Source organism: Gorilla gorilla, chromosome X (genome assembly GCF_029281585.2).
Source record: "Gorilla gorilla gorilla isolate KB3781 chromosome X, NHGRI_mGorGor1-v2.1_pri, whole genome shotgun sequence".
NCBI lineage: Eukaryota > Metazoa > Chordata > Mammalia > Primates > Hominidae > Gorilla > Gorilla gorilla.
In genome coordinates, this window is record NC_073247.2 from 32,221,100 (window position 1) to 32,247,402 (window position 26,303).

Consider the following 26,303-nt stretch of genomic DNA (forward strand, 5'->3'; position numbering starts at 1 on the left):
AGGGTGTCATAGAGAAGACACCCAGGGCACTTCTGGACATTGAGATCGACATAGCTCTCATTTTATTTTCTGGACCAGACTCCAATAGTACATAGCCTATGCACAAAAGATTACTAGAAAGGTGAAATGTTTATTTTTGGCCATAAAGCCCATTCAAAATGCTCAGGAAAATGCTGTATAAAGTCCATTGTTTGACTTTTCTTTGAGAGTAGGGCAATGGCAGCTCAACTCTCCAAGTATTTCTTAAGCTGATTCTCTTCAGAGAAAAATCAAATTACAAACGAGATGCATTTGCTAGTTAAAAATTAGGGTGAGAGGAGGGAAATTCCTTGAAGTCTCCAAAACAAAATGAAAATGCTAAAGTGAAATGTTTGTAATTTTGCTGTCTTGAGACAAAGGCCTTGGAAACATGAGTTGCTGCAGGTTTTGAAAACTGGAACTGCAATGCCGCCTCCAGGAGAAAGAGGACAGTTGCAGGTTAGAAATCGTCTCATGAACTGGCTCAAGCTCAAAGGATTCAGGTGATTGAGAAAGAGATCCTCCCAGATGTTTGCAAGTGCTTCAATGAGCTCATATTAGTCACAGATAAGATAATTAATGGATTTTAATTTTCAGTGAGCTTTCTTCATATTCGCTGGGGAAATGTGCAGAGCTACTCTTCAGACAGTATTTCACTTAAAAACCAACCAACCAATCAACTCCTAGCCTTGGAAGCAAGGGGCAGAGGGCAGAAGGTATGGGCAGACTGTGAGGACAGCAAAGGGAATGAAGACTTCCTGGAAGCTGCTGTGTACCAGGAGCACCATCTGAGTCAATTCACTATCTTTATGGTGCCTTCTCGAGACTTACATTATTATTCCTATTTATAGATGTGGCTCAGAGTGGTCAGGAAGTTGCCCAAGGTCACTGAATTACTACGTGCCAGAGCTGCAAGTGGAGGACGGGTGTGTCCCACTCTTTCCAGCACATCCAGTGTCCAGTGGCTGCTGTAAGGTGGGCAAATGTGCGCAGAAAGCCTGTCCATGCCACCTGACACAGCCACAGCCCACTCTGCTATGATCGCCCCACTTCTCGCAGAACTCAGATTCCCAACCCTTCTCAGCAGTCAGTACCGATGAAACAGACACAACACTCAAAATGAAAACTGTTTGTCTTTCCTATAAAGTAGGAACACAAAACTGGAAAATAGGACACTGGGATTTTAGACTGGTATTGACCTTGATTCCATTGCTCCTGGGACTCACTGCTAATAGATAGGGGATCTTAAATTAAGTTCATTCTAATGGTAACATTTTGTAGTTTGTAATAGCTCCCATGGTATGCAGAACTTTAGATATACACACTATGTGATTCAGTGCTTCTCAGCCCTGGAACTATCGGTGCCTGTTGTGGGAACTGTCCTGTGTGTTGTAGGGTGTTTAGTACCATCCCTGGTCTCAAGCCCCTGAATGCCAAGAGTACCCACCCTGAGGTGTGACAATCAAAAATGTCTTCAAACATTGCTAAATATTCCTCAGGGTGGACAGCAGAATTGCCTCTGGGAGTTAGGTATTTTTCTCATTTTTCAGATGAAGAAACTGAGGCAGAGCAATTATATAAAATCACAAGACAAGGGAATAGCAAAGCCAGGGTATAAACCTATACTTGAATCACCTCTCTTCCACATTTCTTTCAGTGGGATAACCGTTTTCCAACATCCTGTCTAGACTCTTTCTTTGTCACCTGTATTCAAAGGCTGTGCCTTCTCATTTCTTCTTCATTCCTGCTGCAACCACTATGTGCTAATATCCCCTCTCACATCCTTACCCAACTAGACTGTGAGTCCCTTGAGGGATGTTGTCTTGTATCACCTATTTCTAACATAGTAGTGCCTGAAACAGTGAATAGATGTTCATTTCATAAATGAGTGAATTTATCCGAGCACTTTAATCCTTCCCACTCAAATCCAATTCATGCTGTCAATTTGCATTATGAAGAAGAAGGTTAATTTGGCCAAGGTAAATTCCAACTAGCCCATGTACAAAATGATCAGGCAATGAAAACAGTCTGAATAGATGGATGATTGAACACTCAGAATTTAATAAACCTGTTGGGGTAGTTTTCAGGAATTAATTGCTGCCTCTGAAACTAAAATGCAGCCATGATTCTTATCATCTGTATCCAAAATTGGGGGATCAGGTAAGAGCTAGGCAGTAAAATATGTATTACTTGTTAAGGATTCTATTACATCGGTGACAGGTGGAAGGAAGTGCCACTATCTTCTAGGGTGGAAGGAAGTGCCACTGTCCTTCCTATAGAAGGCATCCAATGACTTTCTGGCAATAGGACACGCTTGCTTTTGGCTGTTTATCCAGCAGTCCAGATGAATTGTTCTGAGCAACCTTTGTGCCACCTGCCTGGACGAAAGAGACTCCAATCTGTCGACTGCTTAATAGAAATTTCCCTCAGTGAGAAGCCAATTGACTGACCCTGCCTCGGATTAAACCAGCCACCCCCCTGCCATCTGCATAAAGTCCTAGACTAGAGGGTGTGGAATGATCAGTTCACAGGCAGGGAGCAGTGGTAAGGGAGTACAAGTTAAATTTGCAAGTCTTGATTTGCTCCTCGTGATTCCTTCCCCTTCTCAAATGCCACAGCATGTGCAGGGAGTTAAAATGAGCAGCATTGTCACGATGCAGCCAACCCTGATTAGACAGCCTGGAATTCACTTCCCCAGTTTTCTGCGTGGGCTGCACACAGCGTGAGAGGGAATGAGCGAAAAGGCTTCATGGGTCGGAGACTGCTGCACCATGAATGACACAGAGACTCCTGACAAGCCCTTGCTCATCTCCGGAGCAAAGGCAGGTGGGCTCTGCAGCGGTCTGGTATTGCTCTGCTGCAGTTTTGTCAGCACTGGGCAAAGTCCATGTCATCCCCAGCACTGCCATAATCGGTGTTTTTCTGTCTCCTCTCCTCTCCTTTCCCCTCCTCTCCCTTCCCCTCCTTTCTCTCTCTCTCTCTCTCTCTCTCTCTCTCTCTCTCTCTCTCTCTCATACTTTCTCTGATGTTTATGGGCATTAACTCTTCCTTTTTGTCAAAATCCTTAAAAAGAGCAAATTATTTGTGCTTCCATGCAATGTTTTGCCCATTAAACTGTGAACCAGGGTAGATGCTCTGGCATATTTGAATCCCTAATGCCTGATATACTCAGCACCTGGTGCATCTTTTGTGTTTAGTAAATGCTGACTAACTAAAAGAATGAATATGTGAATGAATAAACAAATGAGCAAACAAAGGAACACATCAACCAACATGCCAGGGTTATGTTTCAGTGTTCGTCTTTGTGACAGTGACAGTTTCTGCAGTCTCTTTAGTCTTTGCTTGCTTTGCACTGACCCAACATGGTGAAATATTATTTGCAAAGACTATAACTAAAAGAACATTTTTTAAGAATGCAGTGGGTGATAGTGATTAAAAGGACTGGCTGTTTAGTGTGACAGATGATGGTTTGCACCTTACCTCTGTGACTTACAATCTGGGTGACCTCGGTCAAGTTGCATAAGCTGTCTTAGCCTTCACTCTCCCATAAACAAAATGAGCATTGTAGTAATACCCCATGCAGTCAGCACAAGGAATGAATGAAATAATGCATGTGAGGTGCAAAATATGGTACCAGGCATATCACAAGCATATAATAAATGGGAATGTTCATGATGACAATAAAAATGATGACATTGATATTGATGCTGGTGACTACTAATGCTTAATGTTAATACTTTAGAAGACTTGATGAGCTGCTGAGATAATCTGCTTTCTGATACATTTGAGATGAAAAAATAACCTATAAAAATAGTTGGGTTTGAGGCAATTCCACATAGACCATATACCATAAATATGTTTAATCTGGCAATTGACAAGAATCATATTTAAGAGTGCTTCATTCCTAAGTCTTAATTACTGTGAAGAGATTATAAATATTGGCAATTAATTACTTTACTCTTTTTATTACTGTCTTAATTTCTGTGACATGCAATGCATTGATTGCTTGGAAAGAAAAGTCCGCAGCAAGCTGGACCTAACATCAACCTTTCAAGCAGGTAAATCAGGGTTACTCACTCTCAGCAGTACTGACATTTGGGGCTGGATCATTCTTTGTTGCAGGAGGCCATCCTTGGCATTGTGGGATGTTTAATAGCATCCCTGGCCTCTCCTCACTAGAGGACAGTAGCAGCCCACCCCTAGTTGTGACAATTCAAACTGTGTGCAGACATTGCCAAATGTCCCCTGGGAGGAAAAATCCACACCCTCCCCCCATTGAGAACAAATGAGATAGAGTAATGAGTTCCATTACATTGAGAGTAGAACAGGTGCCAGGTGTAACTGTCTTTTGGCCCATGGAGATGTGTGTGCCAGTATAGGAAGATCAACAGAATTGGGTTCGGAGTCACCTCTGCTTTCCACCAAGCTGGCTGAAGCAAATGTGCTTCTCTGGTCTCAAGTCTACTCCCTAAAAGCTCTCGCACCAATTCCAATTTCTTCCTGATAATTCACACACTAGACCCTCCAAATCTCTGTTTTAATAGAAACTACACAGGTAGCTTCTGTGTGTTTACTGTTGAGAGGCTCTTAAAGCAACTGCCACAATCAACTCAAAGTCTTCTTGCGTTCACTCTCAAGTCCTCTACACCCACACAGACTGTAACCAGGGTCTAAAACAAGAGTTTTGCCAGCCAGGAAAACAAATGAACAAGACCTTGATACAGTTCAGAATCACTGCAGAACCTGTCTTTATCCTAACCAAGTGAAGATCAGGAAAAATTTAAAAAGAGCATCACAAATCAAAAGAAATGTGGCTTCACTAGAGAATGAAAAATATCAGCATAAAACCATTTCCTTCAGAGAAAGTGAATAGAGCTCTGTAATTGGGTCAAAGCAGGGAACATTTCAAAAATGAGGACAAAAAATTTCCACAAACCACAGAGGAGACATTTGGAGAAGTGTTTTTAAGTCTAGTTCTATGTGAAACAATAAATCAGTCCTCTGTCTTCTGGCAAAAGGAAAAGGTTATGAAATCATGATAAGTCAAAGACTATGAGAAATAAATCATCCTAATTCTGAAGGCTGCAAAGCAACATGAAAACTAATCTTGTGATAAAATGTAAAGTGGAAAAAGCAAGATACAAAACTATACAAGTGCTACAAATGATGCTATATAAGAAAAATATATAAGAACCAGTTCCTATTTACTGAGTAATGACCCATCCCAGGTACTGTGCCTGGAGATACTTTTAAAAATACATCTCCCTAACCCTTCACAACTACTGATTGAGAGAGGTGCCATTTTCTGCTTTTATCAAACAAGAAAATAGAGGCATAGAGCGCAAAGTTGCAAACGTAGAAGGAAATGAGACCAAGTCTTCACAACCCCAGATCAACATATTGTTAGCAACTTGGTTGTATTGCATCCCAGAAGTAAACCCAGAGGAAAAGACTAGAAGGGGAAATACCAAAGTCAGTATTTTGCTAATATGGTGATCTACTGGGCAATCATTTTTTATTTCCCAGTCTCTGTTACATTGTTATAGTGTTTATACAAATAGATTTATTACATTTATTATTCCTTACCATTTGAAAGGAATGATATTTCCATTCATGAATCAATTTACTCATAAGTTTACTATAAGATGATAAAGGGCATGTTTCCCAAATATGGAATAGGTGCTAATATTGATTTGATTGGTTGGTTATGGGATTTGAGATCTTTTTTAATATAGTCATTTATAAGTGTAAACTTTCCTCTAAGTACTGCTTTCATTGCATCTTATAAATTTGGGTATGCTGTATTTTTGTTTTCATTCGCCTCAAAGTATTAATATTTTTAAATGTACCTTGTGATTTCTTCTTTGACTCATTGGTTATTTAGAAGCATGTTGTTTAAGTTCCACAAGTTGTGAATTTCCCAAACTTCCTTCTGTTATTGATTTCTAATTTCATTCCATTATGGTCATAGAACATACTTTGTATGATTTCAATCCTTTTAAATTTGAGACTTATTTCATGGCCTAACATATGGTCTGTCCTGGACAATGTTCCATGTACACTTGAGAAGAATGTGTACACATGTACTCTGCTGTTGTTGGGCAGTGTTTTATATGTGGGTATATATACATATCCACACACTATATATATAATATATATACACACATATATGTATAGAGAATGTGTATATGTATATATACATATAGAATGTATATACACGTGTGTGTGTGTATATGTACACATTAATGTGTGTGTATATGTACACATTAATGTGTATATGTGTATATGTACACATTGTGTATATGTGTATATGTGTATATATACATTGTGTATATGTGTATATGTGTATATATACACATTGTGTATATATATACATTAATGGGTATATGTGTATATATACACATTAATGGGTATATGTGTATATATACACATTAATGGGTATATGTGTATATGTGTATATGTACATATACACATTAATGTGTATATGTGTATATGTACATATACACATTAATGTGTATATGTGTATATGTACATATACACATTAATGTGTATATGTGTATATGTGTATATGTACATATACACATTAATGTGTATATGTGTATATGTGTATATGTACATATACACATTAATGTGTATATGTGTATATGTGTATATGTACATATACACATTAATGTGTATATGTGTATATGTGTATATGTACATATACACATTAATGTGTATATGTGTATATGTGTATATGTGTATATATACACATTTGTGTGTATATGTGTGTATATACACATTATATATATATATATTAGGTCTAGTTAGTTTATGGTGTTGTTCTTGTCTTATATTTCCTTGTTGATCTTTTGTCTAGTTATTCTAGACATTATGGAAAATGGGATATTGAATTCCCCAATTATTATCATTAGATTGTCTGTTTCTTCCTTCATTTCTGTTGGTTTTTGCTTCATGTGTTTTGGGGGTCTGTTGTTATGTACTAAATGCACTTTTTAATCAATTATCTGGGTATATCAATTTGCCCTTCTTCCAACACTCTCAGAATTAGCCCTTGAATCAGTAGGAATGATGGTGATGCATGTTTAACATTTAAGAGTAATGAGCGCCTTATGTTCTCCCCTATCAGAGATGACAACTCTCTGGATGACAGGTTGGTAAATATGTCTTATCTAGACGTGGATGTTATTTGAAAAATAAAGCCAAAGAATTCTTGAATACTAAGTTTTCTTCTGGTTTACACGTCTTTCTCCTCTTTTGAGGAATATGAGACAAACTTGACATTTTCCTTAATTTTTTAGTTTCCCAGAGGAATACAATCAATTAATTAAAGTCAAATTTCTGGGCCCATTACTGATTTTGGTCAACAATGTTAACTACGGACCTTTTGAGAGAAGCTAGTCTTTCTTTTAAAGTGGTAAGCTCCCTAAGATTACAAGGACTTGGAATGTCTACATTTCTAAGTGATCCCAGACTTGCTGTGGTCAGGGCACCGGCAACATCCTCCAGACTTGCCCTGTGTGCCTAATATGTATCATGTGAATTGCAGCCTTTAAAGGAGCTATGCGATAGCATCATAAGAAAGATGTAAACAAGAAAACCAATACATTACAATTCAGTAAGTTTCTGACAGGATAAACAGAAGATGCTAGGGATGGGGCAGAGTGCTGGAGGAAGAGGACTCTTATGGACTGCATGTTTGTGTCCCTCCCCCAAATTCATATGTTGAAGCCTTAATCCTCAATGTGATAATATTAGGAGGTGGGGCCTTTGAGAGGTAATTAGGTTTAGATGAGGTCATGAGTGTGGGGTCCCCATGATAGAATTAGCACCCTTATAAGAAGAGGAAGAGACATCAAAGGACACAGCAAGAATATGGCCATCTGCAAGCCAGGAAGAGAACCCTCACCAAAACCCAACAATACTGACATCCTCATCTCTGACTTTCAGCTCCAGAATGGTGAGAAATAAATGTCTGCTGTTTTAGCTACCCAGTCTATGGTATTTTGTTATAGTGGCCCGAGCAGACTAAGATAAGGGCACACCTCCCCCAACAGGGCATTATAAAGATTCTTTTCAAATCTACAAAATCCAAAATCAGGGCTGGCTAGCTGATGTGGGGTATGAGATAGAGACTAACTTGAGATTATGAGGCTGTGTATGGGTACAAAGGAACTGCAGATCATTCCAACTTACTCTCATTTACTGCCCTACAGCAGTGTTTCTCAAAGTATGGTCCAAGGCCCACTGGTTGACCTCAAAAGACTTCTCGATACAAAAACACAAGTGCTTTCTTCAGTTCCTAATGATGAATGGGGATTAATTCCATAGATTCTCACTTCTATACACAACCAAAACCTACTAAGTGAGCTATCAAGAATCACTAAAATTTTGCATTTTTCTAAAACCTTAGTTTAGTATACAATCATGAAGTCTGACTGCCACACATGTGGCCATGCTGCAATGTCCAACACAGACAGAAGGGATTCTTGAAACTTCAGAAGGAGAATTTCTTTTTAGAGCTTCATCAGTTCCAAGGCTTTCAATTGCGACTTTCTCGGTGCTCATTAGCATCATTGTAGAATTATTCTTAGGTTTTACCTTTGCTAATCATTTCTTTTTCTTGTAATTGATGCGTCATTACCACTTTGATACTTATTTTGTTCCTCTTCAATTCTTTGATATCACTGAGTTCTTTTACCACTGGAAAAAGAGATGAGATGGTGTAGGCAGGCTGTGGGGTTTTATTTTGTTATGCTCCAAAAGTTTAAGACGTAGTGCCTAGAGGAACTCTTTGGTCTCACTAGACTGGTCTAATTATTAATGATATCGTGGACACTCCATTTGTCCAGAGGTGATCTCTGAGCCTCTGTTTAAACCATTCCATTCCCACTGCCTCTTTGAAATTATCCCTGACCCCAAATCATACCTTAGCCCCTCAAAAGTCATGACATTATCTCTGCTGCCTAGTTGTTAGTGGGTCATAAACAGCCTTGGGATATCTTTAATAATTAAGCTGCTATCTAATTCTTGAATTGTTAGCTACCTTTTGAAGTATTTTATCTTTCCATCAAGACTTAAGTATCCTGAGAGCAGGGACCAAGTTTTATATCTATACATTTTACTACAGAAAGAAGAAAGTACCCATGGTATAGAAGCTAGTTTTAAGGGTTCTTTACTGAGTACCTATGCTCTGATCTAAGGGTCGGGAGCAAACAGAAATGGACACAAAGTCTGTTTGAACACCAGCCCAGAGCGGTTCTGCAGGTTCCCCAGACCTTTGTCCATGAAGCCTGAGGTGGTATCTGCTACAACTGTAAGCAAACAAGCTGACAGTGGTTTCTGATAGTGGCCCTGCAGGATTCTTGATAATGCAGCAAACAAGCAGGATTGGAAGTATTGGAGGACACCTGGTTTCTAGATTTTGCCACTGGTCCTGCCTCTTCATCTGGTTCTTGGACTTTCTTAAGTCACCATCTGGCTACCTTAAATCACAGCCAGGAGGATTCCAAAATTTATGTGGCTGAACATCATACCTTCCCTGTACCATGCCAGTTCCAGCCTGGACTGGGGCCCCATTTGGGACACTCCTGTGTCTTTTGGCTTTGACTTGGTATGTGCTGTCTCTATATTGCCTGGTCTGGTTCCGGTTTGGGTCTAGGCCCCCACTCCTTTTCCATAAGCCATGATTTCTGGTGCCCAACGGGGTAGTCACTGGCCTTTCTGATTCTTGTTCTGTAATGTTTTTAATTGATTTCTGTGAACAATTCTATCCATGACACATGGCATGGAAAGAATCTGAAATCCCACATAAAAGGAGGCACTGATCTTGGCTAGAATGATATGCTAACCTGTCTTATGTGTCTAAAGTACTGTAATAGTTATAATATTATGTGGACCTTGCGCCTTGTGGTTTTCACTGTGTTTGACACTATGGACATGATGGACTTATTCAATCTTCAAACAATGATCTGTTTGATCAAATAACTGGACAACACAGGGTGAGGGTGGGTGACAAAGTGGTGACCCAAGAAGAAAAAAAATCAATCCAACCAGTGAAGGGTTAAGTGATGGCTGGTCCAGGGTATTTACCGCTTATGAGTTCACTGAATCTATCAATGTTAAGAAATGTTCTCCTTCTGCGACCACAGACTATGACTACTGAAGTCTCGAAATCTCAAAATATCTGCAGGAGAAAAATAAGTCAAAAGCAAAACAGCTTGCTACAAAAAGTAAAGATCATTCCTTGGCTTAAAACAATGACTGTACTCATTTGGAATTCAGATCAATTACCCTGACAACTTAGATTTTCACATTACTCTAAGAATAAGGAAAAATAGGTCTCTCTGAGTGGTTTTACATTAGAATTTGTTAAGGAGAGAAGAATCATTAAAGTCTTCTCTGAGAAAATAAAGTAACAAAAATGTGTTCTGGATATTCTGGTACATTTTCAATATTTGATTGAGTTGTTATTCTTCCTTGTTCCCTGTAATCACACAGCCAAGGCTACTGAATCAACCCCACTGCTGAGTAACACTGCAAGATCCTCTCTAAGCTCATTTTAAAACCGCATTCCTCTGAATCTTCAAAACCAAATTCTTCTGGAACTGGAACTGAGGTTAAATTTAGGTCAACATGGTTTTCATAAAAGTAAAAACCTTTAAAGTTTGCATTAAAAATTCATGTGTCCAACTGAACAGCCTTGGTTGGGTGATGATAATAAATATTACAAAAAGTTAAGTTCCCCTCTCCAGGCTTTCTAACAAGGAAGTTCTGAAGCTTCATCCCTACCATATTGAAAGATTTCATCTCAACTTGGCAACACAAGCAGGACTGAGTGTGATACTCAGTCATCAATTTGTTCCATTCTGTCATCAGTAGCAACAAGTGCATGTAGCCACATGTCAGGTTAGTTCCTGCTCACATCAATTTGTCCCCATCCAGGTTCCTGGGATTCAGTCTATGGTCATAGATCCACTCTGTTTTACTCTTACTCCTGTGTTCTTTTATGTAACTGTGCTGAAAACACCAGATACTATTGTTTTATTTTAAGTCAAAACGGCTCCTTTCTTTCTCTAACTATAAAATATTTTCGGCTGAACTAACTTGCAAACATCCTAGTAAGTCAGTGTAAGTGTAACACAAATAACACTGCCACAATGCACTGGACTGTCTGACAGAACATTCTGTTCCTCATTCTGTCTAGAGGAGAAGACACAGCGGGGCCCTATCCGCCCCACTGCTTGCCTCTGCCATCCAGTCAGAAGATTTCACCCCAACACCAACAGAAAGCATGCAATCCATCTGTAAGGTGTGGTGGGAGGAAGGGATTGAAGCAATATAACAAGTAGGTGATAGCACTAACTCTGAAGGCAGACTCCATTTTTAGAATACATGATAGATGGGGAAACTCAGTCTCTCTAAGACTCATCTCAAAAATGAGAACAATAATTGAGCATCATGAGGCTTAAAAGAAACAATGGACATAATGCTCTTCACACAGTATCTTGCTCATGGTAAGTGATGAATAAATGTTTCTAGTGTGCAGCATGTAGTGAACACTCAATAAATATTGATTGAATGAATGGGTGAGTGACCAAATGAATGAATGGACAATCAACCAGATAAAACCTGTTTTATGTTCCTAATACAGATTCCTCTCCTCTAGACTTAAATTTCTGCTTAAGAAATGGAATAGATTGTACATTGTGGGCTTAGTAATGTTGGAAAAGGGTAGATTTGCTCCCAGGGTCTCCTAGGAGAAACAGTGATGACTTGGGCCAATTCCACACTCCCCTGCTGGCAGAATTCCCATACCAGTCCACAGGAGCCAGGTGGAGGGTTGTCTGAACCCTCACCAGGGGATCATTATTGAACAGATGCAATTAAAATAAAAATAAGGTCACAAGCCCTGCTTGCAGTGCCTTGTAAGGCAGCATACAAGTCTTGAGCTACCCTTAACCTCATCCACACCTAGAGTCATTATGGCATCCTCTTGGTCTGCCTTACACACACCTGGGTTACTTGATTAAAGGAGTGAACTCCTGGGTCTCTGCCTCTTTATACTCCCAAACTTGTTCAGTTCCTTGATCCTCTGATCCTCTAGCTCATGAATAGTTTGTTGCTTTTTGTGATACATGGGTGAGGAAACTGAAGCATGGAGTGAGGGAGGGCTCCCTGGACCTCAAGATGAAAACCTCAAGGCCTTTTCCCAAGCATCTTTCCTCTCCCAACTTCATCCTTCCACAACTAAGAAGGATGATCAGAAAGAGAATGGCAGGCTAACATCTTCAATGGATCTATGACTGGTGATGGAATAAGACAGGCCCAAAAACTTGGCTTAACCAGAAAACTGCACCAGAAATACTGACTTAAATTGAAGGCACCTGGTATTTAATGAACTCTTGTAGAATTCCAGATTTCTTCTGTGGAAGGCTTCCTTAAACCATTTTACAGAGGCCTTTTTGAGACAAAGAAGATAGTTTTTCACTCACCTTTTTTCTTCCTACTACTGTTCAGCTTTGGGGACATATTTTAGTTCACTTTTAATATTCTGGATTTCCGATAGATTGACTGCAGGTCCTGGAAGTTTCTTCGCTCCTGGAATTGGCTTCTTCTCCTCATCCGAGGTGGGAGGAACACCCTGAAGAGCAAGGAGAAGAAATCCAACTCACCAAAAATCACATTTGATCTCTTTGGGCCATAAGCATGAACCAGAAAAAAAAAAATTAAAGTAACAATGATGTCAAAGTGTGATTCTAGCAGAGTGACTGTCCCTTGTGTTGTTGAGACAGCCTTAGAGTTTCAATAAAATCTCCTAAAGTTTGTTGTGAAGTGTGGAATAAAGTTGGAAGAAGAAAACAAGTAATTTCCACATAACTTAGAAAACACTAGAGTATGTTCAACTTCTGATAACTAACAAAAATTACTACTAGTTCAAAGGATTTGTGTTTCCAAGAGAAGCATCTTACAAGATTGACTTTAATTTGTAATCATAAAATTATAATATGCCTGACAGCAAAGATTTGTACAATGTTAAAGCATGGGATGCATAAACAAACTGAAACAAACGTAAGCAAAACCTTTTTGAATATGGGCACGACAAGACAGAGTGGCAGAGGAAGCCCAGCTCTCTCCTGCTTTGGGAAGTATTTTAAATTTCCTATCATTGAATGTTATATTTTTGTTGCAACTTTAGGGCAGGACCCACATCCTATCCTTTCTTGTGGCATTTCCAGTGTCTGTCACAGAGGTGCACGCGCATACTTGTTGACTGTTGTTTATTTGGATCAATCCCAAGAATGTGCCATAATGAAAATCTATGCCTCTATGTACATACACCAAACACACATACAATGGTAACTATAAAACAACATCAGTTGCTGTGTGTGGCTCCGAGAACTTCAGAAACTCATTTATACAGAAAAAAAAAAAGTTGATTATTAGCCCATTCCTTCTATTTGCTAGAGGTGGTGGGTAGGGGAGGATATGTTCTCTGTGGCCCCAGGGAAAGGTGTTGGAGGAACATTTGATCACCGTGGCAGCCTTGAGAACGCGCCTCTCGGATCAGTTTACTGCAGAGAGGATAATTGAATGAGGGCTCCAGCTGCTTCACATTGAAATCCAGCCATCCATCACCACGCTGAAGTCACACTTCCCACGGCTGCTTGTAGCCAATGACTGAGTGCGACAGGAATTCTAAGGCGGGCCCATTCCTGGGAGACTTGGGACTCCTCTGCGGAGCGACTTCACCTGGAGAACTTGCCTCAGTACGGCACTGAAGTCTGAGATGCTTCCACCCAACCCTCTATCCTTCTCTCCCTCCCAGCCTCAGGCAACTCCCTCCCATTTTTCCTTACAAGTGTTTTCCCCAGCAAGTATCTTTGGGTCAGTTTCCTGAAGGACCCAAACTAACACAGACTGGCGCAGATCTCCATCTGCTTGGCCAACAACTGGGTGAACCAATACAGTTCCCGGGAAAAGAAATAAGTAATTGCATATTTGCCTCTCACCAGAGAGGGTGGGCCCTATGCCCTATGCCCCGCCTCCACCCCACCCTTACCCTCAACCCCCACCAGCAGCACTGTCATTTGGGTATTAAAGCTGATGGTGTGTGTTAATCCCTGTCTGGATCCTATGTCTAGTTCTCAAATTGGTTAGAACCTAAAGGAAGAAAGTATTCAAGCTTCCCCAAACTCTAACAAATTACTTAGTAGTCACGTCCTTTATAGAAATGTTTTTAAATTGTTTATCGGAGGGGATGAGTAGACATAAAATATTGAGGTGCTGTTCTACTAAGGGCTAATGGCTTTTCCTACAGTCATTTTCTTTAAATCTGGTACAGTGCTGATGAAATAGCTAACGTTTCACCCAAACAAAATGAGAAAGTATTTCAATGTAGACTATACCTGTTGTAAATATCTGGAAAATACTGTTTCCCTGGGTCAGTGTACAGAGCCCTAGAATCAGCTGTTTTTTGTCATGCACACACATTTATCACTTATAAATGTAGATTTAGAAGCAATAATTAAAACTGTAAGGCATCCACTTGGAGGACTAGATATTCCAAAACGTTCTTTGCTATGCTTTCAGAAAGAATTTTTTAACAAGGCTATAAAGTGCTGTGTGTGCGTGTATGTGTTTTATATATGTGTAGTGGTGAAATGAAAAATGTTTCCTCACTTATAAATGTTTCCACGGCTGTTAGGTGGGTAGACCTTAATAAAGAAGCATGAAAGAGAAAAATGTTTCCAATTCCTTCTGTTAAGTTCCTGGATAAGTCACATTTACTGACTTTGTAACATCAAAATGTTCTATATTGGCACATTTAACACATTAAAGCCAATGTCTATACTTACATGTTTATATGCAAAAATGTTTGCAGTGAGCATTTGCAGATTAATGACAATATTTAATAGGCACCTTCCTCTCTAGTTATTAAAACTTCAATGCATTGTGTTTTTTTATTTATCAACATAAGACTTTCACCACTTGATTTGGTAAAGTCACATATAATGGGAAATTATAATTCAATATATTTAGTAATTAGACATGATATTGACTCAGGAAGAAGGGGGTTAATGGTGCATTTTCTTAAATGAAACTTCTCTCATCTTTTAAAAACATAACAAGAATCAGATTCCATTTATTTTATGAATTTGTAATTGTAAGAATTATAGTAAGTTAAGGCATAAACAAACAGGGTTCCAGATGGCCCCATTTGGCTAATAAATATGTCCTTTTTTAATTTTGTAAGTGGATATTTGAATGAAGAAGGGACATGAAAGACATTCTTTGGCTTAGATAAAGAGAGTGTAAAAGAAGGCTTATCAGCCACAGCAGCATTCTCAGTTTCAGGAATGGCTGTTGTGAAGGGAAATGTTTCCCTTGGGGGTCACAGGGTATTTGTAAAACTTGGCAAAACAGTGAAACATATTCAAGTGATCTCACTTTCATCTCCCTCATTATTGCCAGATATCCTACTGAGTTTTTCCCTAAACTCTCCTGTGTGGGACAATACAATCTGGCCTGCTCATTCATGCTCAAACACCAAAGACTTAATAATAATGGCACACTGTTAACTGTTCTAAGTTACATGTACTAACTCATTTAATCCTCACCTCAACCATAGGAATCTGGTACTATTATCATCCCTGTCTTACAGTTGAGAAGACTCAGGCACAGAAGGGCTAAGAAACTTGCCCCAAGGCCACACAGCTGGGAAGTGGCTAGACCAGAATTAAATGTTTGCATCTTGTAAAGGAGCCAGGTGGAGAGGGAAATAATTAACAGAAAATCCCAACCTGCTATTTTGTGGCTTAATAATGATAGTATTTCAGTCAAAAGAGAGATTTGGGAAGCTTAGTAGAGGCTTGTCAATACCCTTCAAATCAAGCAAGCAGCTGATTGTCTTACGCAAAAGACCAGCCCTGTTTATTAACATTTGGCTGTAAGGCCTCAGTGTTGGGCACATGCCCATCTGTGGCTGGGCCAAGCAGATAGGGGGTGTACTCCAGCTCTGTGAGCAGAGCAATGGTCTTACCAGAAACCATAGGTGGGCCAAAGACAGGGTCAGTGCTCACAGGCCTTGGCAGACAGCCAAAGACTCATTCTGGCTTCCTGCTGGGGAACATCCTCTTCACATCTGAGAGGGTGTCAGGATCAAAAGTCCTTCTGAGTTTAGATGGGGAACCTCCTGAATGTGATAGAGGTGATCTGTTTTGTTCAAAGATGGTATGTTATGATCTCTATACAGTAATTATCCTCACGCAAGGCTAGGCAACGAACGAATTTTAAGTCTACAAAATTAAGCAATTCCAAGTTTGCAAACTAGATGATAATGATAGTAAGTGTGGATGTATATGTTATTTCAAATCCAAATTTTATTTTCCCATTCAAACTATGCCTTAAAATGTGGCTGGGGCCTGAAGCTAATTGACAAAATCCTACTTAACCCACCCTGTGGCCAAGCCAAGCTGTCTAATTACTCCCCTCACAATGTTGTCGTCATAAGAAACTTAATCTGAGGTCAAGGCCAGAGACTGAGTCATTAGATCCCACTCCCTCCCCAAGACTCCACAAATCCTGAGAGTTTATTTCTGCTTTTATGGTAAAGAAATACCATCACTAGCTCCACCCTTCTGCCCAATGAGCTCTATGAGAAAGGTATGGTACAGTTCAAGAAACACTCCATCTGTTGGACAATAAGTTGTTACAAAAAAAAAGGAAGAAAGACAAAAAACAGAAACATCCCTGGGGTCTTTGTATCTTTGTGGATACATCACTACCTCCATCCTATGAAAAATACTAGTTGGCCATTTGTATATGTGGCTAATTATAAAGTAGGTGTTCACACACCAAGCTGTATCAGTTCTTGTCTATTTTAGAATGCACTGCAACCATCAGATTAGATACAAGGCAAGAGAGAGCAAAGTGCTTCCCCAGTCCCCTGAGACACTTGTGTGGAGGAAAGTACCAGTTGGACAAAGAAGAACCAGGGGCCATCTGTACCACAGGTGGAAAATGAAATGTGAGCCTCCAAAGCAGCTGTTACATCAGTCAATTTAGTGAGAAAAGTGGGTCAAACTACTTTCTGACTGATTGCCATGGTAGTGACAGACACAGTTTAAGAGGAAGCACAGGAAGCAAAGAAAAATCTAATTACAGATAAATGAAGGTATAGAAGAATTCCACCGCGGTCCCTTTTACCTCCCCATGCCTTTTCCTTACAACATGCAAAAACAATAGGCCCAGGAGTGCTTCATGAAAATTGGATAATTACATCAATTGATGAAAAATAGTTTATGGAATACTTACTAGACTATGCCATGTCCATTATATCATGCCCTCGCAGTGACCCTCTGAGGAATGGAGGTGATCCTATTTTGCAGACACAGACTCTGAAATACTTGGCCCAAATCCCAGTTGGAGACCTCATGATCATGAGTTAACTCGATGGCAAAGTTAACAGCACCAGAACTTGAGATTATGTAACCATAAAAGCAGGGCAGGGCCAGGTTTTTCCAACTTGTATGTTCAAAATTTGTATTCATCAAGGGTGACTTAGTGGCTGCAATTCCAGCACTTGATGATATCACTCAAATACTCCCCATCTCCTCCTTTCAAAAATTATCTTTCTACTGATAGGAGACTGGAACCACTAATTTAGGACGACATCAGGAATATTCACAGGAAAAAAAGGTTACAAGCAGGACAAAGTTGTATTAGGAACCTTTGAAATGGTAATAGATATTCTTTTGGGACAAATACCAAAAATGTCACTTGGTAAACTTAAAAAGCCTTTTTACCCTTTTAAAAAGATGAAATACAGTTTGCTATGCCTTGTGGCTTTATTTGATTCCATTTTCCATGTCTTGTGCTAATAAAATGTTCCAAAACCTTCACTATCTTTGTTGAGAATCAGACCTTCCAGGTTTCAGCAGAAAAGTTACAATTGGGTAAGAAATATAAACATCTGAGGAAGAAACTCTTACCTATTTATGGCATTCATTATTAATTTTAGCCTCCAATTTAGCAGATCGGGTACTTGAATTTGGGGGAGAAGTAAAGAATTAGAAAGAGGAAAAAATACAGAAATGGAGGCTTGATAGACTCCCTTGCAAAGTCCCCTTTTCAAAGGAAACATTTAGAGATTGAGTTTTTGTTTGTTCGTTATTTGAATCCCCAAATAATTTAATGTGCTTACTTTCTGCATTCTCACTTATCAGAAGCTACACTAAATATTATTACATCCTGCTCAGTTGGATAAAAGATCCCAAGTGAAAACTTACCAATCTAGTGACTACTGCTAGACGAAAAACTTCTCAGAGGCTTTATCCTCCCCACCACACACACGTGCACACACACACGCATACACACACACAATCAATCAATCAAACAATCAGTTAATCAGTCAATCAACAGACTGGAAGTTAAACTCAGTACCTTCAAGTAATGGTGCCAGGTACAGTACTTACATTTGGCTGAAGGGAAGGGAGGAGGCAGTGCGTTTCAGGGCTGACTGAGCAAGACAACTAAAAAAATGTCCATACTGTATGTTATTCCTTGACACACAGCCATTTCCCCCCTCCCTTGTCCTGGATAGCCAGCCCTTGCCTAGCCTCTGCCCCCTCTGGTGAGGATTTTAGAAAGGAAAAACATTGCTGTGTTCTGAGAGCTGAGTTTTCCTCACCTCCTCCACTTCAGGAGTACATTCTTTTCTTCTGGGGGGTTGACCTGCTCCTGGCCGAAAGGCTCCCATTGGAATATTGATATTTGCCTAAAAGAGAAAACAGGGTAGGTTTAGCTCAAAAAAAGTAAGAAATTGCAATGACATTCTGAGACAGTAATCATTGTGAAGAAAAATGCGTCTGAAAAGTACATCTTCAAAGCTTTTTATCTCAGGAAAATTGCTGTAATGACAGCATAAAAATATGCAAAGGAAAATTTGACTTCCATTTATTACAGATTACATTTATTACAGATTTCATTTATTACACATCCTTAGGTCTGTGCAGTGATTTTACAGTTTCCTGTTGGATGGAAGAATTTGAAGACAGTTTGTTCTGGCTGTTGCCCTCCTGAGGTGCATATTATTTTTCTCTCTCTGGGATAAGGAGGGAACACATAATGACAGGCAAGGAGGAAAGAGCATCTGCATAAGTCATCCCACACCTTAGCCCTCCTTCCGGTCCCTTCAAATTTACCACATGGGAGGGGAGACATTTACACGTCCTAAGCTACTTCCTCCTTTCCATAATGTCCTGCACTTTATTGCCATAGTCTCTGAAATTGACACTCTTCTACCTTCTTCCCAACATGTACTTGTGTGGGTCAGTAAGGAGTAAAGAGGGTGCTTGGAAAGCCAAGTTCCCTTTGTATCACCACCATTGACTCTTCTCCCTTATGATGATAAAATACTAATCTCCATCAGTGGTAAACATAAAATACCTTCATGACATCCTCTAAACATTAAATTAGGTAAGGATATATTGACACTGTAATTTGAACTTGGAGAGATAATATATAAATTTGAATTTTGCTCATACTTATTTGATGTCAAAAGGTGAATATATGTAATGCAGATCAAAAATGTCCTCAACCAGTATTATCACTCACATAAAACAACCATCAAATACTATTTTAAAGTAGAATACAATATTTTTCCATTGAAGATAAAGTGTTGCCTTATGAGTAATTGGATATGTGGGCTTGAAAAGTTGAAATTTCGTTTTGATGTTATGCATGTAAATGATGCCTGAACAAAGGGAGCAAAATATTTTTTTATCTTATGACATGGATTGTATGATTTTGGCACCACACCAAAGGAAGTTATTAGGAAGTGTGGTAAGTCCCATTTGGAACTGCCTGGTACAAGCTCTGTTGCCAGGGGAATGCTTAACCCTATGAAACAGGAAGCATCCAGTGTCCATGTTCATGCAACATGGCAGGTCTGTGTTGTACTCCCTTCAGGAGCAGGAGGTGACTTTTCCTACCCAGGGGCTTTAAAACACCCCATCCTTACTAGAATAATGCTGATACCACAGAAAGAAACAGATCCAAAGTATTTGTGGGAAGTAACCGGAGAGGTACATCATTGTGGAGCCATTCCTAGTACCAACAAGCCAAGGAGTATTTTTAATCAGTATGTACCACATATGTTAAAATATAAATCCAGCACAACTTCAGAGAAAAGCATTTTAAAAACCTAAGGCTGAGCTTTCTATGCTATTTTTATGTGTAATGGAAATACCAGGTGGCCTAGAGTGGGAGGAGGAGGGGGCATAAGAGAGGAGAAAGATTTGTCTTATATGGTGGCAAATATGGAGCCATACTTCATGAATTCCAAGATGCATCTCTTTTAATATCTCTGGTCAGAATGTGTCTTACAACCAATAGTGTCCTACAATTTTAGTTGGCACATTTGCTTTATTTTGGCAGGATGTAAAATAATGGTATTTTACAATTGACAGTGTCTTAGATTGGATGAAATATCATAGGGGCCTGAATAAAGAAGATCAAGACAGTGTAAATAATACTCACAGAAGATAATCCATATTGGACCAATAGACTATTTCCATCACTACAGTTTGGATAAAAGAGGGGAAAAATCAATATACGGACTATTTGGGAAAAAGTTAACCAGTTAAAAGTTTAGTTAAATTGTCCCTACCCCAACCCATTTATTAAGCATCTACAGGGGGCATCTTCCTAATGGTGAGCTCAAGTTATCATATTGTTTCTGAAAGACTTGATTGCTAAATTAACTCATTTAATCAAGTATATATGCTCTATGGTAGATTGTAGTTTTTAGTAAGGGGACATGCAAAGGTCATCCAGAATAAATAATATTGTGAAGGGCATGTTACAAGATGACTACTTTTCCTGTTCGGAGATTAATTTTAGTGATGCGCCCCCATGTGGCTTCTCCATGTTTCACGGGTGGCTTAACAGTAGTGAAAAGAGCCTAATGCTAGCAGTTGCTACAAGTTCTCTGTGCTTGAAAAAGTAACAATTGCTCTGGGTCTCATTGTCCCCATTTGTAATATGAATATTAGGCTGTGTCAATGGTTTTCAAACCTCTTAACCAGGGAACTCTTCCTTCCTTCAAATGAAGTACTGTAAGAATATCTACAATGCAAAGCAGGCAGAGGTGGAGGGTTTAAATACCTGCATCCTCACAACAAACTTTTGAGGTTAGTATTATCATCTTCATTTTACTGATGAAGAAATGAATCCTCAGAGAGGTTAATTCTCTCAAGGTCATACACATAGTTCCAGGAAAAGGCAAGATTCCAAATTGAAGCTGCCTGACTTCAGGGACAGACCTTCTCACTCTCTCAAACCCATCTCTAACGAGCTCTTTTCACGTGGCCAAAAATAGCTCTAACCAGCTCTAAAATTCTCTAAAGCAGCTCTGATATTGGAGACTTACACTTTGAGAGTGGTCTTTGAAAACGAGCACATAAAATGGATAATTTCATAATAGATACCAAAGAAAAGCCACATTGAAAAATGAGCCATTAACTCACCGACTTGACACTTTTTCTTCTTTAAAAGCATCACTCAAGAAATCAGAAAAACTTAAATGGGTTTTTTTTTTTTGACAGCAGATATTGACAGGAACCAAAGCAGCCTGAAAATATGTCGAACATTCGATCATAATGTGCACCAATAAGGGAGTATAAGAGGCGTGCTTTGTCAGTTGTGGCATGCATTATACTATTAACAAGACGATTAGAGATGTTTCATTAGCATAATTGTAGGACAGTAATCTTTGAGTGACAAGTCATAGGCTAAATTATAGCCATAAGAAAAATTCCTTATAATTTGAATTTGATAAAAATATGTAGACCTGTAGCTCTTGGTTTTTATTCCATTGGCCAGAAAATTGGGTCATATTTTGTCTCTTTCGCTGACTTACTCTGTGTTTAAACACAAATGAAATGCTTTCTCAGCGACTAATTTTTCTACCTACAAATTGAGTGTATTTGCTACACAAAATAGGCTTAAAATACAAGCTAAACTTTTATGAAATAATAAACAGAAAATGTTTAACATCAATGACCTAGAGTTGATATTAGGTTAGGCTTCCTTCTCTCCATAGATTCTATATAAATGCAGAGGAAGCAGTCTCTTTTTTTCCTTTTGTATTGCAATCCTTTGTATTTCTTTTCCCTCCCTGAGGTTTATTCATTTTAGAGATTTAAAAATATGTCCCTGATGCAGCAGACCTGGTGCATCACTTTCCTAAGCTATATATAATTTGTTACATCCTCCAAGTTGGGAATGGAAAAAAAATCTACTAGATCATCTTTTGCCGGAATAGGATACAGTTCCCTGATAGAAGACCTATCTGATGTGAAATTAATAGTACACTTGATCTCACTAGGTGAAGAAAAGTAGAAAGAATTCCCTGTAAATTAATTCCACTGCTCCCTTAATTATTTGTATTGTTCTCTTTGCTTGGCTCCGGGCTTTGAGCCCAGAGGATTCTGGAAACAATATTTCCTCCACACCCCTTTCTGTGTGGCTTACAATGGAATGACATCTTCTTTCCCCAGTGGGTTGGATTCTGATAGCTGCCAGCCGGCTGGGTACTGACAATTCCTATTGAACTTTGCTTTCCACAGCCATTGTTCTCTTATCTCCCCCTCCCTTTTTGTCCCCACTCTGTCTCTCCTTTTCTGAACCCACTGTGAGTTTTCTGAACAGTTCAGAGGCTTCTGGAGTTTCCTCCCATTGCATTATTTGTTTCAGATGACCCCCTACTGATTCAATCTTTACTTTTCAAAGGACCCCAGCAGCTCCTGCCAGAATCTATAGCCTCCCCCATGCCATTCTTCTGTAGCACGGGCAGAGGAAATTCTACAGGGTTGCATTTTGCATTATTTCTTTCTGTTCTTTCCTATTCTCATAGTCTTAGTCATTCTCTGAACGGAGCAAGATATGACATTTTGAGATTTATAGCATCTTTACAGAAGACTTCAGAAAGAGGTTTGTTTTTTCATAACGGATTAGAAAATGAGATTCTTGTTTGATATATTAATGTAAAATGAGAGACACACACATATCTACCTACTAAAATATAGTCAACTTATTTTAAAATAAAATTCTATATCACTGGAATGCATAACTGCTTAGGGATTCTTGAAATGTGGAGTGGATTCAAAACACGGAAAACTTTCCCACACAACACAATTTTGAGAAACTTCTACTTTGCCACTGTTCTTCACCCATGATGTTTCATATTGAAAATGTTTTTATTTTTGCTCTGTTCTCAACACTTTTTTGTTCCCTTCAATAATTTCCTGAATGACTCAATTGTAATCTCATCATCCAGGGAAAAGCAGATTTCAAGAATGTACTGTACAGCTATTAAGATAATGTGCACAATCAGTCGGGGGCAGGTTGTATTCCTGAAGTGCTTTTGGATGTCAACATAAAAAAAATGACATCTTTTTGCAAGTATGTGTCTGCTTTGCCTCGTGTCACAAATATAGAGCTAGGCAGAGCCGCAATGATCATTAGCTGGAGGTAATACTGAACCCACTTGAGAGTAAGACTCCTACATTCCAGTTCTTAATACACTTAAAAGAAACCAGCATTGGAAATCATAAACAATGTATTATAGTGGTTTATGTAAGAAACAGTAGATCCATGATCAAAGAAAAGGCCTTGCATCTACATTAAAACAAATGGCAAATGAAAGTTAATTTTTAATGTTTTAAATTTAAATAAAATGTTGAAGGAAGGCATGTGTGATCATTATGATTTTTAGCTTTAATCAATCTATCAGATTAACAATGGATGGTGATAGTCTATTCCTCTATACCAATGATTGTCATATATTTGGAATCATTTTTAAACTGGAAATCCTACACAGGAAATACTTAGTCTCTAATGCCTATCTGTAAATATTTTCATCTTCCATGGAGACTGCTTTCTTCTTCCACATTGTGCCCTAAATAATGGAGAGTGGAAGAACAATGACAACTAGTGGGGAAGGGAAAGAAGTACTGAAACATGGAGCATCAGAATATTCTCTTCTACACATAGATCAGGTAGCAATGGAAAACTTCCCATGCTAAGAAGCCACATACTCACTAATGATGCAGGATTCATATAATTTTTTTCAAATGTATGATAAGTTAGATTTAGTTTTACAAATGGCTTAAGTTGATCTAGCCATGGTTGTTTGAATTTCAAGACCATGTTTATCATTGAGTCTCTTTACTTTGTACTTTTAACTCGAAGCCAACTTACTCTTAAGGTGACTTTAATCAGTGTAGACTATCAGCTTCTTCACTGAAATGCTGACACTGTTTCTAAACGTTGAGTTCTTTAAAAGGGAGTCACCCAGCATGCATAAAACGGTAATTGCCTCTCAAGTAGCCTTGGTGCTTATGATTATCCTTGAGATGGTCCACACCCACTCCTCCAGCCTTACTCTCTGTGCCAGTGGTGGGAACAGTAAGTAAAGACAGCATTGCAGAGTGGTTCCAAACATGGGCTTTGGGATCAGACTGAATAATTGATTTTAGGGCTTGACCATCCTACTTACAAATTGTATAATCCTGGGGGAGTTACTTCACTTTTCCAAACCTAACATTAGGATCCATGGAAATCCCACTGCACTGGGCCAGGTATATGGTAAACCTTGAATAAACTGAAACTATTATTGTCATCCTGATAATAAACCTTAGAAGATATTCTCAAGAAGTTCACAGACTTACAAGCTGGACAGAGACTTAGAAGTCATTTAACTGAAGCCCCTCCCTTTGAAGATCACAAGGACCAGGGGGGTGAATTTACGTTGTAGAGCTAAGACTGGGGCACAGGACTCTTTTTTGGTCAGCCATGAAGTTCTCAGATCTCATGGGAGAGGACAAATAATACTCAGCTTACTTTCATTAACGGTGGAGAGAAAGGATCAGTGACAATCCAGAGAAGATTGGCTCTGTGTGAATTGGGGCCCTAAGGAGGCCTGTGGTGGTTCCCAAAGTGGGTGTGTTCAGGAGAAAGAAGGACAGGCAGATGCTGCCAGTGGCTGGTGTCACTTGGTCTCATTAGAGAGAGTCACCAAACAGATCATTGATGGGATTAGATTCCCAGCAGTTCTAGCTTTCCCCACCACCTGTCATGTCAAATTCTTTCATTTGAGGGAGAGGACCCAATATGCAGAGAGTGCTGATGTTACCTTCATTGCAGCTCAATTCCCACCAACAGTGGGGTTGTAAGAAGCAGCCTGGAGAGACCAGAACCGGAGTTGGCAATCTATAGTCCGCGGGCCAAATCCAGTCCACCACCTGATTTTGTAAATAAAGTTTCATTGGGACATAGCCACATTCATTCATTTATGTACTGCCTGTGGCTGCTTTTGTGGTACAACAGCAGAGCTGAGTAGTGGGAACAGACCAAACGACACGCAAAGCCTAAAATATTTATTATCTGGTCCTTTATAGAAAAGGTTTGCCAACCTCTGGCATAGAACTTTATCAGCTGCTTAGGGGACAAAGGCCCTCCCCGGGCTAAGAAAGAATCAACTGATTCTTTCAGGATGTTTTTATGCCCCTGGCAGAGATTTAACTAATACAACTAAAGAGAAGTGTAGGATTAGAATCCCTTTACAATTCAAAAGCCATCTCTTCTTCAGTGTGGATGTGAAAGACTACTGTCTACCTCCTTTAAGGGTGGTTCTAGTTCTGGCCTCCCTCTTACTCTGGTGCACAGAGGAGATGGAACCAGTTGAAGACAAAGCCAAGGCCATTCCATGCATTACTTGGATACTTAGAAGGCCCATCTCTTAAGGAATTTGTATACTATAGATTATTTTGTCTATTCATTATAACAACCCAATTAAATAGTATGATTGTCCCCATTTTACAGAAAGGTGGACTAAAGGTGAACTAACATTGCAGAGATTTGTAACTATTTGACTCCATGTTGTCTGGAGGTGCATTAATTCGACTCCTGAAATGCCTGACTGTTAGAGCTATGGTCAAAAGTAACTTAAATTCACCCAAGCCAGACAAACTAGAAATCTAAGTCACTGTTTCTAGAAGTTCGCACTGCAAAACACTATCTTGTAAGACAGTAACTGAATAGGTCCAATATGTTTAGAAAATATTGCATATGTTTCTGCCCTCTTGGAAATAACTTGATGCCATTAGCAAATTGTGGACTCTGAGAAAAATTTTCAAACATTAAACTATATTAGCCTCTAATCTAATTAACAACATCCCATAAAACTAGTATTCCAAGGAACACACTTTGGAAGCTGTTGA

At 39.2% G+C, this 26,303-nt stretch overlaps 1 protein-coding gene across 2 annotated transcripts in view; it reads right to left on the reverse strand.

Moving 5' to 3' along the window:
* SMPX (small muscle protein X-linked) overlaps positions 1-26,303 on the reverse strand; it is a 52,382-nt gene that overhangs the window by 19,197 nt on the left and 6,882 nt on the right. The window contains exons 3-5 of one of the 2 annotated variants that reach the window (XM_055376377.2): positions 18,710-18,796; positions 12,513-12,661; positions 1,884-8,721 (exon numbers count right to left, since the gene is read on the reverse strand). In XM_055376377.2, the coding sequence (XP_055232352.1) occupies positions 12,527-12,661; positions 18,710-18,796 (222 nt within the window). In that variant the 3' untranslated portion in view covers positions 1,884-8,721; positions 12,513-12,526. Of the gene's footprint in view, positions 1-1,883; positions 8,722-12,512; positions 12,662-18,709; positions 18,797-26,303 lie in introns of those variants that run through there. The other variant, XM_055376376.2, reaches the window with a different exon arrangement.